Source organism: Leptosomus discolor, chromosome 12 (genome assembly GCF_034619465.1).
Source record: "Leptosomus discolor isolate bLepDis1 chromosome 12, bLepDis1.hap2, whole genome shotgun sequence".
Lineage (NCBI taxonomy): Eukaryota > Metazoa > Chordata > Aves > Leptosomiformes > Leptosomidae > Leptosomus > Leptosomus discolor.
The window spans coordinates 15,181,043-15,196,594 of record NC_141402.1 but is presented as its reverse complement, the minus strand read 5'-3'; the positions used below and the strand labels follow the sequence as shown (position 1 = coordinate 15,196,594).

Genomic DNA, 15,552 nt, shown 5'->3' with positions numbered 1-15,552 from the left:
CGGCAGCGGGAGGAGCAGCGGCAGCGGCGGCGCCGCGGGTCCCCGCCGCCCGCACCGGCAGCGCGCTCCACCGGCCCGGCCGCAGGGGCGGAGGCGGCGCGGCGGAGGGCGGCGCGCGGCGCTGTCCGTTCAGCACCTGCGGGCGCCCCCGCCCCGCCCCGCCGGAGGGGCGCGGGCACAGCCCCGCCGTACCCCGCGGGGGCTGCAGCCGGCAGCGGCGCCCACCCCCGCCTCCTGCCCGGCGCCCCGCAGCCCCGCGCCCCGCAGCACCTGTGGGCAGCGCCGGTGCCGCGGTTTTACCGCCCCCCCCCTCCCCCTCCCCGGGGCTCTTTTTTTTTTCCTCTCCCCCCCCCCCCCCCCCCTTTTTTTTTTTTTTTTTTTTTTTTTTTGTGCTTTTGGCCACGTCCAACCAGGGAAGGGCCCTCCCCCTCCGGCACGTCCCCGCGCCCCGGCACCGCAGCGCCCGCGCTCCCGGAGCATGGCCCCCCCTGCCCCTGCCCCTCCGCCGCGGCTGCAGCTACCGCGGCCCCCGAGCGTCTGACTCCAGACGAAGGCGGCGCAGCGCCGGGAGCCACCGGCACCGGCTGCCCCTCGGAGCGGCCCCCGGGGAGCGGAGCTGGCCGGGGCCCTTCGCCCCCGCGGGCCTGGATCGGGGCTCGGGTTAGGCACCGACTGCCGCCGAGCAGCCGTCCCCTCACGGGCTTGCCGCCTGCCGTGCTTGCTTGGATGAGTCTGCGACATGCCTGATAAGAGACGAGATGGGCCAGGGCGACGAGAGCGACCGCATTGTGATCAACGTGGGAGGGACTAGGCACCAGACTTACCGCAGCACCCTACGCACCCTGCCCGGCACTCGGCTGGCCTGGATCGCCGAGCCCGATGCCCACAGCCACTTCGACTATGACCCCCGCACGGATGAGTTTTTCTTTGACCGGCACCCGGGCGTCTTTGCCCACATCCTGAATTACTACCGCACTGGCAAGCTGCACTGCCCCGCCGACGTGTGCGGGCCCCTGTATGAGGAGGAGCTGGCCTTCTGGGGCATCGATGAGACCGATGTGGAGCCCTGCTGTTGGATGACCTACCGGCAGCATCGCGACGCCGAAGAGGCTCTGGACAGCTTTGGTGGGGCGCCCCTGGATAGCAGTGCCGAGGACGGAGACATAGATGGCACCGGAGACTCTGGCGATGGTGAAGAGGAGCTGGAGATGACAAAACGCCTAGCACTTAGTGACTCCCCAGATGGCAGGTCTGGGGGCTTCTGGAGGCGGTGGCAGCCCCGCATCTGGGCGCTCTTTGAGGATCCCTACTCCTCCAGATATGCAAGGGTAAGCTATGCAATCAGCACCCTCATCAACACACTCGAACCTCCCTTCGGTCCCACTTCCTCCCAGCATCATCAGGGTTATCTCCACTGTCACGGCACAGCAGCCATCCATGTGTGTAGCCATACAAAAACCATGCACGGGCTATGGGGACATAACCCACGCTCTCAAGCAGGCCCCATGCATGGGGCACGAGTGGACACCAAGGCATGAGCTTGTGTACGCATATGTGGGCTTCCAGAGACCCTTATTTTCTAACAGGCTCCTAAAAATCCACAGCCTGGGGCAAGGTCCCGTTCACGGGCCAGGGAGATCTCCATTATACCAGGTAATTTCCCTCCATGCATAGATTTTTACAGTCAGTCAGTCATCCCCCAGTGAAGAGAGACACCTTGTCCAGCCCCCTTATAAGCTAACAGCTCTCTCCCTTTACGAGACAGAGAAAGGATCATGGGAGCAGGCAGTCCCTGTGAGACCAGGCGATTTGGAGAGTTTCTCAGCCTGGATTGGAAAGGGAGTCTGCTCCGTTCTCTTTCCTCATACGTAACATGTTAAATATTTATGATCATGCTTCTCTGAGAATGGGTAATTCAGTTCCTCGCTTACCTCCTCACTCTGTCTGTTCCCTTGTGGGAAACGCAAAGTATTAATCAGAGGAGAGGGTTCATTCATGTAGAAGGGACACTGTGTTTGACAGGTTTCTTGCCTGGCTACTGAAGGACAACTCCTCCCCTCCTGGTGCCCGCAGTTGTTTTGGAAAAGGAATGCACACTGGTGCAGTTCATAGCATAGCTGTGGATGAAGATGGTCTTAAACCGTCACCCAACTCCTCTAAGTAGGTACCTCTCATGCTATTACATATGAGGATAATTACATTAATTAGGGCCTGATTCTGCTCCTGAAGTCAAAAGTAAAGAAAACATTTACTTTAGGAACAGCAGCATGATTAATCCCCAAGATACCCATATTGATAAAAAGGAAAATAGATGAAGGATAATGCCTTCGCAAAGAAATTGGTTTGGATAGGTTTTCCTCCTCTCTTAAATGTACCTTTGTCACAGCATAATTGCTGCCAGCCCTCGGCAGGGATGAGTGGTGCTTTGGTGTGGGAGGATGATCAGTGTTCCTGAGGAGGATCAAAGAAGTGAGATCAAATTAGAGAAAATTGAACGGATGGGGGAAAGAAATGTGGAAATGCAGGGAGCAGGGACAGGGGAGCTGGTTGTGTATGAATGGGTGGTGCAACAGCAGCTGCTGGAGACTTTGGGTCTGAGCAGAGATCTCCAGCAGGGAGCCACCAGGTCTGCAGACTGAATGAATGAGGAAAGCTGGAGCAGAGCCTGGAGTTACATCTTGGTGCAGTTCTAAAGAATCTTGTTTGCATACCCTTTGGAGATTTCCTCCCCAAACAAAGAAGTTAATATTTTAAATGAATTCCTTAAACAGCATAGAGGATAAAGGAATAATAAAATATTTACCACGAGATGAAAGGAGGATGCTGTTGAATTGCAGTTTTCAAATTCCTGATTTCTGCCAAGGGAACATGGAAACGGAGAGGGAAGGCTGGAGGGTATCCCTTAAAAGGCTTAGTTAGCTTCCTTTAATCAAGCCCAATGTTAGCAGGGGTTGATTTGAACAGCAGATCTCTCTGGTGCCCAGGAATCTGTTGGTAAAACACATTTCAAGTCAAAGCAGTGTGCTTGTCCAAGATTTTGTGGAATGGTCCAAAAGCCAAATGGATAATGCTGTCCCAACAAAAAGGATACAAACAGAGGCTAAAGCATCCTTTTGCTCAGAAGCACTGTGATATTTTAGATCAGAGGACAAAATCTATAACCAGTATTAAGAGTCTTTGTGATGTACAAGTTGGAATTCTAGGAGGATATAAATTCAATTTTCTAATTCTCTACAAGTGTTTTCATTTAGGAATAGGCATTTTATAGAGTGATTTGGGTTTGGTGGGGTTTTGTGTTTGGTTGATTGGGTTTTTTCAGTGGATGTTAAACCTTTTATTCACAATTACATGTGCATACCTGGTAGAACTCAACCCCTGATTTACCTCTGACTGGGTCTTTCCTTAAAAGATTGTTAAACTAGAGAAATACGAATTCTAGGCAAAGTTGAAGTGTATGCTGAATACATCATGGGTTAAATATGATTCTTTAACTTGTATCTATGGAGACGTAGGCCATATGCATTAATATTTTGCATGAAGGAAGATGGCTTTCATCATCAACATATGCACACGCTGTCCATTAAGAAGACATTATAAGACACTTAACATTTTCTAATAAAAGCCATATGTTATGGTTATGGATGTAAAAAGAGATGGGAGTTTGATTTATGCTCCTGTAACCTAACACAGACATTGCAAAAAGACCTTAAACTCACAATGGCTAATTTCAGTAAAATAATTGATAGCATCATTAACAAGCGAGTGGTATATTAAAGCAATCATTAGTGAAGTAGAGTCAGGCAACAAATCCACTGTTAACCTCACTTTTAATTGTGTACTCCACTTTGAATTACAAACCGTATTTCAGTTGTGCAAAAATTTAAATTCACATTGCCATTTTGTCAAAAAAATAACCACAAGAATTTGTCATCATAATTGTATCTGAGACTTGTGGTTATTATATACGTTTAGTCTTTACATATGGCGCCAAAATGTATGTCAAAATAACATCTTAATATAAGCGTCGGTTTACATAACCATTATACCTTTACACGTGGGCAAGTAAAAGGAATACAGTATATGAATAGAAGACTAAATAAAAACCTGCATATCTGAATAAAGCAAGATTTCTCTGGACTATAGCTGGTGCGCTAATTCAGCAAATATTTAGGAACTGCCTAGGGAAAGCTCAGCATTTACTCAAATCTAGCCATTCTTGGAGCATTTTGATGGCCACTGCTTACAAATACACTTGACTGTTTTACTTCACCAGCACCTAACTCGTTATATCTGTTCTCAGTGTAGATGGCCAGGGGAGACTGGAAGAGCACTTGTGTATGTCAGGCAAAATCAGCCAACTCTGCAAATTTTGTCTGTTTCTAAACTTACTTTGATAAACCATAAGCTCCCAGTCACTAATCGTTTGTCTTGAGGTCCAACATAGTCGACAACTTCTTGTTAAGACAATAGTGGCTGAGTTTAATTAAATTCTAGTTTTCTAAACACTAATTTCTTAAATAAGGAAGTCCTTTCTAAATACTTTAAAAAAATTGCATTGCCTTCTAAATCTGCAAGAAGAAAAGGTAGCTTGTTCCAAATTACAAATTGCCTTAGACACCTACCTTAATAAGATAAACGGGTGTCGCACATCTCCATAAAGAGTCCACATTTGGATAACAGAGGCAAAGTCTGGTACCTGGAGGTCTGAACAGAGTAACAGATAAGGTGATGGAAAAGATCAGATTTACAGAGATACTGGGTGCATATACGGACAGACAGGGATCCAGGTGGATTTTCAAAAGCATCTGATCAGAGACCTAATTATCACTGCATGTCAATGGATATTGTGCATCTAAATTGGTAAGACATTTCTTTAAAGCTTATTAGAACTGTCTTTTTTTTGCATGGTAAATTTATTTTTCATAAGTAGATGCAAAGGGGGCAATAACACTCAGAATCAAACAGAAAGCTACACAGAAACACCAAAGCAGCATATCTGAGAGTTTGTTGTAACAGAGTTCCTGCCTTCTGCACTCATAAGACTTCACAGGCTGCTCAGTACACAAACGTGTGAAAAAAATTTTCTTAGCTATGTCTGGTCATGCTGTTCTTACACCAGCAAAGCTCCCACTAACTTCTTGAGGAGTTTGGCCTGACGGTATTTAAGATCTTTGCCCCCTTCCTTTTCCTCCTCCCCAGCAGGATAAGGTTGTCTTTGTGTTAATTCACAGTCGTTAGGTTAGTCAGTGCTTGGGAACCAGGAGCTTTCAGCTAAGGTTCTGTGCTAGTGCTCACATTCAAATTGGATGGTTAAGCTTCGTTAATGAACCCTCAGGAGAGCTTTTGTAGTCCTTCCCAATAAATGGTTTTACTGTTTTTAAATAAAAGCTGGTTGGGGTCCTATGGAAAGTCCTGAACAGCTTGACTTGCTATCCTGGCGTATGCTATACAGCTCTGCTCTGGAAGAGGAAAGGCTTATGGCAAAACTCTCACTCACCCTTTCCCTCGTGTTCTCCCTTCACACCCTGCAGAAGGATCTGCTTTCCTCAGCGGGTGATTTTTGAAGGACAAATTTCCGACAGTGAGGAGAAGACAGGAAAAAGGATAGTGGGGAAGAGATGAAGAAAAAGTTATTCCCCAGGGATTTCTTCCAGCTTTCTTTTGTACATTCCAGAGCATTTCAGCCGGAGCATGGTTCCTGGATAACCGTAGTGTACTGAGGCTTAGAGGCCGGGGTGATTTCTGCTCACCCTTTACCCTGACCCAGTAGAGGAACTGGAGAAAGTACCAGGAAGTAGGAATAGATACTCATCACCCTTCACAAGGGGAGCTTATTCTGCAGCCATCTGACGTGGGACATAGTTGGCACAGCAGTGCTCCACGGACAGTGCTCCGGGGGCTCCCGCCAAGGACGAGCAGATAGGGAGAGAAAGGGGGAGAGCCGCCCCACACGCTTTCCCCTACCCACTGGCACCACTCTCCCCAGGGAGGGGTTTCATCAAAGGGGCCCTGGGGGAGCTGCTCTCTCACCTTGGGTCTTTCTGCAAGGTCTTCCCTGCAGAGGCATATCTAATCCTGCACTGAAGCTGGCTGCAGTAATTTTCACCGTATACTTTGACAATTAACGAGACAGCCTAATTTTAACTGCACACTGCAATACAGCTCTGGAAAAATGAGACTCTTTCCACATTAAATGAAGTTTCCCCTGCACTTGTAGTATAATAGAATTACAGCTAGACATCTATTAACTACCATTCTATCATCCATTAAAGTTCCTACCATCCCATTTTATTCCTATTTCCTCCCATCAAGGGACATGTTACTGCAAATCCTTATATAACCCAGTAGTAAGCATGGTATAGTCTTCTCTGCATCCTGTCCAAAGAAGCTTTTGCAATGCCAGCTAGAAAGTGTTCACCGCTCACACTAAGTCCCACATCCAGTCCCTATCGAATTAGCCAAGGTGGGAGCAGGCACACTCAGAAGTAACTCCTGGGAATTGTCCCTCTGACTTCAGAAGTAACAAATTTTAAAACCACCACCCAAAAAAAAAATTAAAAAAAATCATAGCAGCCAAGCAGAATTATGACTTCATTGGTTTGAGTTGTTCAGAAACACACAGGAAGAGATGGTATCTGCCCAGGACATCTTCACAATCTCTTTGAAATCGCAACCTCAGAGGGAGATGAGAGGGATGATGTTATCCACCTGACAAATCTGTGGCTGGCTAGTACAGACTTGGCAGTTTTAATTCAAGGAAGGTTTTTTTAATCCATTTGCCTATTTCCAATTTTATTTCTATTATTCTAAAACCTTAAAAAAAGAACAGCATCTGTTGCCATTTTAGTTTTTTTTTTAATCTTACTTAATTTTAATGTTTCTAGGTTACAAAATTTACTTCATTTAGCCGAGGCTGTGATTATATGGATCATACCATCATATGCATACACATATATATGCCTTCCTATCACTGCCACCTCCTACGATGCTGAGTGGGATTTCCATATGAGGAAGGACTTCAAAATTAAACCATCCTAAAATACTTCTGAAAATGTAACTGTGGTGCCACTGAAATCCATATGAATTTAGTGACTGGTTTCAGTATGATATTTGGTTCCTTCTCGCTTTAATCCATCCTTATGTGCCTTCAATCATTTTCTTTGCCCTTCTCCTGACATTTGCTATTTTGGTTTTGGTTAGGAGAAAAAGGCAACAGAATACTGGTATTGTCTGTTGGTGTATCATGAGACAAAGGATAAAAAGATCCATGGATCAATTATAATATTTCTATTTTAGAACTGCTCACAAAAATGTGATATATTAGACTATACCTAGGAGAACTATTTATCCATCTTCCTTTTCCTTCTGCTGTGCAGTCTAGTATTCATCTTTCTTATTTGTAAAAATACCTGACTGGTCTGTGTATATTTATGGTAGTACTTTAGTAAAGTCTATACTTACTGCCTTTCTTTCAATATAAGGAGAGATGTTAGCAAATCAGCAACAGCCTTACCATTATTGAAATTCAGTGCCAAAATTACTACCAGCTCCAAGGATAGAAATGAATTTTCCTGCAGTATGGTTCAGGATAACAAATTACTCGCAGTGTACTGCTTTTTTAATAGATACATTGCATATTTCCATTCCAAAGCACTGAAGCGCAATAGATCTTAGCAATTTATTAGGAACATACATACTCAAATTTATATTTTCGTAATCGGTTAAAGACATGAGCATCTTCAGCACGTTGCATCAAAACAGGGCTCTAATACTGAAAAAGCTCTTCATGATCTTACTGGCATTTTTTTACTGCAAAGGACTCTAGAATACATCCCCATTCAAACCACATGACTTCAATTAATGCTCAAACCAAATCGTATCCAAGCGCTGTATTTCATAATAAAAAGGGCAAGCAGGGGTATTCAGATTGAAAAATTGGGCCCTAATTGATAATCAAGTGCATAATTCTTTCTCATGTAAATACAGATGGCAAAACTGAGTTTCCATTTTGTATAGGCTTGATTTGATGAAATTTCAGTGCAATCTTGGGGGATAAGACTAATAGAACAGCCATTTTGTGATTTTTGCAATTGTATTACAATTAGCTGCTCAGTTACTACATGCTGAATTTGATCTGAAGAAAGAACAGTGTTGGGAGGCTGACTTGGCTTTCTCTACTGAACATTGCATTACATAAATATGTGATTCACTCCAAACGGTACACAGGAGTGTTAGGATCAGACGAAATCAGAGAAATCTATGAATCTATGGAGGACCACCCCCTCGCCCTGGAAGATAAACGAAATGCTGTCATTTCAAGAATAATTTTTACATCTCTCTCTTGCGCTCAGTAAGGACCCAGATTTCCCTATCTTCACTCCTACTCCTGTAGTGATAGCTCACTCCAGGAATATCCCTCTTTCCTCTGGGCTGAGTACAAGGTACTACTCAACACGGGTAAAGGTGAAAGCACCAGGCCCTAACTGACTTTCATTTCTTTCAGATATGATTTATAAGATATAATGGGGGCTCTAATAAATCATGCTATAAAAATTATGAATAAATCTCAGTCCAAGGCTTTTTGCAGTGATTGCTTATGATGTAAGACCCTTTAATGACAGTAAGTTAAAATTGCATTGTAATGGCCCTTTGTAAATGCAATAAATCTCCGATTTCATTGTGCTGCGGACAGGCAGTGGTGTGTGTGCTGCACATGAGCTACCAACACAGGCACACGCTGCTGGCACACGCTTACGTAATTACGGGGATACTTCAGGAGCAGCAGTAAATCTTAGCACTGCCAGATTACTTTGAGAAAATGTTTGGTTAAGACCATTGTGGTGTTGTGACCGCCTGAAATCGTTTTAAATATCCTACTGGCTTTTACTTGAAAACCTGGGAAAGAACGTCCCTTTTAAGAAGCAGTAAGACAGATTATTTGGTTTTAAATAACAAAGGCAAAATACCCCTACTGAGTCTTATAATTTCCCAGAGACAAATACAAGTCAAAGTAGGCATTTTGGTCTGCACAGTCAAAACTAATCCTTCCTTCCTGAATTTCCCAGGTCATCTACTCAGCATTTACAAAAAAAATTAAAGTGTGCATAGAAATACAACAACAGGATAATAGCTCCTTGTTTCAACTGCAGCAGAATCCCTATTCCTGCCCTCCAAAACACACATTTAAAACATTACCCGCATTTCCCTGTGCAAACACAGAAAGATCTGGTCCGGTTACTTATTATTTGACATGCATCAAAAATTCAGCTGAAGATTTCACTTTGAAAATTCATTCCAATAACCCCGTTCTATTTTTCAGTTTGTATTCTTGCAGTCTTCATTATGCTGGATCAATTGAGAGGTATAGATGGTGGATGCCAATTTTGTGATTTACCCAGTTGTTAATTAAATGAAAACCTTCAATCTGAATGCTTCTAATTTGATAACAGACATAAAAAAAAATGAATAGGGGAAACTCCTAAAAATACTGAGCACCTACAACGTCCAGCAGAAGGGAGGTCATGTCTCATAGCAGAAAAAGACATGGGCAAGGAGTTAAGACACTGTCAATCCCACCCCACCTCATAGGGTCACTGCCACACTTATCACTGATTTTAGTGGGATCCAGCCAGAGCCCCATGCAGATCTATTTCAGGCAAATTTTTTCAGGACAAGGACAATTGTGTAATTGCCACAACGCAATGCCAAAGGGCTTGCCTTCACAGCAGCCTCGGATCTCTACTCTAAAAACAAGACAACATGATATCAGCCACATTGTGCTATTGCTGTTTCTTTTTTTAGCATGGATCTCCCCATTGCTTCTAGTGTGGAGTTTTGCAAGAAATCTAGTGACAGTACGTCTTAGCACTTCTTGGGAATGTGTCCCGCATAATGCGGAACCGATTTTAACTCAGGCTTTTTCAGTAAAGCACTTGTAAGGACAAACCAAGAAGAACCTAACCGTGCTGTGATAGCTCAACCAACACCAGACTGAGTCAATTGCTGGGGGGTGGGGTGGGTGTTCGGTTTTCTTTTTTTGGGGCAGGAGCAGATCAGCTTAGATCTGAATTTTGCTTATGCGATATTGAAATTTAGCGTTCGGCTGACAGGAGTTCAGTGTTCATCCTAACAAGAAGTCCCAAAGGTGCTAGTGATTTTATTAGAAGACCTAATGCAAATTTCAAAACTGTATAGATTACCTGAAGTGTTAGTTATGTCTAAGCATCAGGAAATCAATAGTGCAAAAGTGCATTCACTGTTCTAAAGAAAACATCTTTTGGAGAACCTGCTCTGCTAGGAGAAGCAGCACAGATTACCTTGTAAGTATCAGTGACACAGACTAAAGGCAAATGAAAAGTTTGAAATTCAATAGAGTCTTCAACTCTGAACCACAAGTTTATCTTCACATATGTACTACCATCAGCTACAACAACTCCTAAATCTGCACGTTTACTGTCCTCAAAGGATATCCTGGCTAGGACAGCAGGGTACGCCTTTGTTCTTATTAGGTGATCGTTAACGTTCATTCAGAACAGTGCACACACGTCCTCAGAAATATACACAGACCTACATGGTGTGAATTTACTAGAAAGCAAAAAAATAACCTAAAAAACCTCCCCAAACCTGAGATTTGGAAGATGATTGCAAGCAACTGAATTAATGCCGTTCATCAAACAAGCATTTGTTAGCAGATCTGACTAAAGTCATTATTTGTGCGCCCTACTTGCTTGCATATGTTAGCTCTGAAGAATCCTCTCAGGGGTTTCAGCCAGCATCTACAGCATGCCAGCAGCATGAAGGCAGGCCGTATTCGTATAACTCAGCACACGAACATTTGCAATGGCCTAAGCACACAAACAACACGTTATATTAGCTCATTAAGCCATGTCATTTGGGTATGCTTCAGCTCTTCCCATTTTCTATGAATTTAATCTTAGTACGTAATTTTCAAAACAGGAAAACAACTTTTCTCAGGATACTTGCTTTGCAATTTTTCGTCTCTCCTTTATTATGTGTTTATTGCAGTAACCAGCTCAATAGGGTTATAATCTCTGTTGACACCTCTAAATGCTATTACCATCTAAACAGCAAGTTAACATAAGCATCCCTGGGAAGAATTTACACTATACTTAGATGCAGTGCTTCCCAAACCAACCTGGAGTGCAGCAGAAGATCACCCAAAACAATGATTCCTCAAAAGGTGCAGGATGCATACGAGCTGTGCCAGCCAGTGCAAAGACAGCAGCGCTGGGCACCCACCATCTCGCCATCACTCCTGCGTCACAGAAATCTACCAGGCAGTTCCTACATCTTCACTTCTGAGGCCAGACTCATGAAAGGATGTAGCCATGTGAATTCAAACTTAAAATTCCCGAAGCACTAACCCTGCAGATGTAATTTTTTAAAATGCATATTAAAATTTTCCAGTGCCTACAGTATTGTTTCTGCCCGTGCCCAGAACTGCTTTAGTACTGTTGGCAACTGCCTTATGTCAAAGCCTTGTTAATGCCTATAATTTTTCTTCACTAATAGGCACAGTCCTTTAAATGTACTTGCTGAATATAAGCTGTTTTCAAAAACATGCTCAAATGAAAACAGGAGGAGATATTAGTACCGTGAAACAGTTCTCTGGATGCAATCATCCAGTGGCTACAGTTTTTTGCTTAGAATGTGAAATTTCAGGTTTAATATCTTCCTTGAACTGCAGGATTTCAAATTTTCATCAGTCTCTGCTCAAGAGACTTCCCAACTTCAGACAGCCGCATAATCCAGGCAGTTAGTGAAGTTGATCCAGTTTGCATGGCATGAGGAATTCACAAACCAATATATTGGGTGTGCGGCAAAGCGGCATTTCCCAACAACGTGGAACTAAGAAGCTGTTCCTGTGTGGTAATTCTGGGCTACTGAATTCAGCAAGATAAATAGCAGAAAACAGATATATGTAGTGATGTTGTCAGAGACAGTGTGACTTTAGTGTGTGACGATGCTGGTTTTCTGTTTTCAGTACTCACTAGTTTGAAGCCAGTTCCTGTTAGGAAATAACCGTACGTCATCGTCATGTGGTTGACTCCAGGATGAGCCACGTGCAATGATTTAGTGATCTCTGTGCAGCGTCTATGGAAAAGGAAGGTACAAAACACACACAAAAAGTATGAGATGATACGCAGAAGGAGATGATATACAGAAGCAGAGATAACTTTCTCACTCCAGAGTCTGAGCAGTTCCACCACGCTGAGAAGCGAGCTCCCAAGTCAGTGTAAGGACACATCACATAATCTGTTCTGAAAAGACCTACGTTTCCCGGGGCTATCAATCTGTCACCTTTCAGTCATGCCATGTAAATACAAGCATTCTTTAAATCTTTGAAGGCTGCCTTTTCATCAATATTTTAACATAAACATTCTTTTAATTTAAATGGAAATTGATCACTTACATTTTATTACTTTTTAATAAAAGTGCATTATCACCATTAAAGGAAAGTGATCTCAATTAAACTATGGCCAGGGTAAATTTAACTTGCAAAAGCACTAGAACAAGTCTTTGCAAGATCAGGGCCTTTTACAGCACATATGCTTTAGCTCTGGTATTAACAACCAACACAGAAGTGATCAATAAACATTCCAGCTATTACATTCACTGCCTTCATGCTACACACCATACTAGTTCAAAGTCTTACTGGAAACTGAAGGGTATATTGTTATATATCCCCCTCTACTGTAATTTACCTAATATAGGCGTCTTGCCAGGGGCTCTAATGAAGCAGAGGCAGTTTTGCAGTTTTACCATCTGTTATCAAATCTATTCCTGCTATAACAGAAACACAATTGTATTAGAATTTAGAAGTGACAAACATTGAAAAAATATTTTCTTTCATTGTTTAAATAGCTTTGCTGCACAGTCTAAAGAACAAAATGCTTTGACAATAAATAAAACATTTTAAAAACTGATTTGATTAAAAAACAAGATACAGCAAAATAATGGTGATAGAGTTGGTCTACATAACCACAACATAAAGAAGAGGTATAAATAAGAAATCATGTTATATTACACAGCCTTCAGACTTAGATTTTAATTCAGCGTAACACGTCCTATTTTTATATCCTGCAGAAGAAAAAAAAAAAATCAACAAAAAGCCTCTTTGAAACATGAATGTCATTGAAAATTTTAAAAATGCTACATCTGTGCTATCTAATATAGGACCATAGGACCAAACTGTAGAATACTTAGGAACCAAATCCTCCTATCCCTCTTTCGATCCTAAGTAAGAACCTGCAGGGTAAAATCTCCAAAGAACACTACAGTTTAGCTTCACTTATGTGCAATGGACTAAAAATGAATACTTAATATTTATATGAATCATTGTCAGTGTCAAGTAAGATGAAGCGTACAAAAATAGAACCAAATCAGGGAATGAGTTTTAAGACTCAGTGGGTAAATGCCTCTTTATGTACGGTATTATTTATAGATATTTTTCTAATCTGTTCTGTCATCTTGTCTTTTAAATTATTAGAAAGAAAGAAAGAAAGGAGGAACTACGGCAAATGTAGACGAAAGAGAAATCTTACTGGGAACTGTGGCAGGAATATGAGCAAAAGCCAGGAAGTTTGGAGCTGTGCTCTTGTTCTCTGTATGTCCTACATGAAAATCATTCCAGCCTAATTCATAATTAACTACGTATGTTTTTTAACTACTCTCTTGCAACAAGAGGAATGGTGTTTTCAAGACTGTGTTTGGCATCCAAAAGGCCCACTACCGCATCTGAAAACAACCTAATCACAAGCAGGTTTCAGACACTAGGCTAACTCTTGTGTCAGTGGTGTTGCCTCGCCTTGGACATCCTGCAGTAACAAAAATCCCCTTTAGATATAAATGTTGATCTCACAAAGAAGGGCACAACAGGAATTTCAGTGTCAGATCTTGATTTTCATAACTCCCTTTGAAGTCAACGACAGCTGCAGATGGTCTCTTCAAGTTGATCCCCAAAGGTTCTTAAGCTAGGTGTTGAAAACCTTTAAAAATGTCAGTTGTGATAGCTTTGTGTGTCTATATATCATCATCTGATAAGGAGACTGCCAGTACTAATATCTTCCTGCATCATGGAGATTCTGTGAGTCTTAGCCATTTATGAAAATACTTTTAAAAACTTCTACAAAAAGTACAAGATATAAACAAAATATTATTAGAATTTTAAACAAGTATTCAATATTGAAGTGCAAAATACTCCAGACAATTAGGATGAAAGTAACCTTGTAAGAAAAATTCAAAGGAAGGGGGCACATCCACAAAGCTTCTGCTGGGTTCTTGCAAACAGGGGAAAGTTATCTTTCACATGTAGGAATCTGTGGAGGTTATCCTGATTTTCATTCTGCTAGGAGGTGGAGAACTCTGCTACGAAGCCATTAAAGCCATTGGTTCCCTTATGCAGAGATTCACATTACACAACCCCCATCAGACGGAAATTAAAACCAGGTAAAGCAGGCATCTACTCTTTCCCCTGGATCTCCATGGCTATGGAATACTGCACAGGGGGACTATGTATCCATAGGCTTTTGTTTTGAACCTTCAAGTACCATTTTTATAACCACCAACTTGAAGTACTTTTTTGTACTCTCTTCATCCAGGTAGGATTTCGAAGTAGCTGTATCTCTGCTGAGAACACCACACACAACTGCTCTTTGATTTTCTGACACTTCTTGCAAATATAAGCTTTTCCTGCTCTTGACTTCAGCAGCAAGGTCTAACTCAGACCAGCGAGTAATTTACTCTGATCTCTTTTTATCCTAATTGTCCTAAATCTATTTTAGAAGTAAGATGTACGTGTTTACAGGTGTGAGAATGGTGGTAAATTTAGGCAGAGATCCTGGTTGTGAATGTTAGGAACAGCAGCTCTATTTTTTTTTGCCAAAAGGATATCTGATGGCATTGCTCATCCCAATAGCCAACCGGGTTTTATTTACTAATGCCAGTCTAACAGATGTGATTTCCAGTTACGGATTTCCATTGTGGGCACATCATTAATTCTAGTAACTGCAAAACTCATAGAAATCCTTTTCTGTGGTATGCTTTGCTCCTCACTTTGACAACTGTAGCAAAAGAACAACCACCCCCCCACCCCCCCCCCCCCCCCCGATTTCTACTATAAGCTTGTACATGACTGTCCAGATACAGCAGTAGTTTGGTCTAAAGATCTTCCTACAAGAGCTGTAATGTAAACAGATGGCAAAGGGCTCAGAAGTACATCCAGAAAAACGCAGTAGACAACTTACGTGTGGAAACTATGCCCACAAGCCCTGTACCATGTTTATTGAGAAACCAGGAGCTGTATTTTGAGAGGCAAATCAATAAAGATTTGGATACAAATGGAAAAAATCTTCACATTCACAACGTGCATTGCATATGATACTAGCTGTAATCAAGAAAAATTTCAAGATGACACGAAGTTATTGAGCTGCATAATTCCTGCTAGTGCTCACTGCAAGCGCTCACCGCAGTCCGGCTATTAAAATGCCCACAGGCCACAAAAATGCTCTTAAGCAAACTCACTAGCCCAAA

General features: G+C 42.5%; 1 protein-coding gene across 5 annotated transcripts in view; it reads left to right on the top strand.

Moving 5' to 3' along the window:
* The first annotated feature begins 758 nt into the window (after positions 1 to 758).
* KCNC1 (potassium voltage-gated channel subfamily C member 1) overlaps positions 759 to 15,552 on the top strand; it is a 107,774-nt gene continuing 92,980 nt past the window's right edge. For all 5 annotated transcript variants that reach the window (XM_086471982.1, XM_086471985.1, XM_086471980.1 and 2 more), the window contains exon 1: positions 759 to 1,328. In XM_086471982.1, coding sequence (XP_086328108.1) covers positions 759 to 1,328 — 570 coding nt within the window. The remainder of the gene's footprint in view (positions 1,329 to 15,552) is intronic.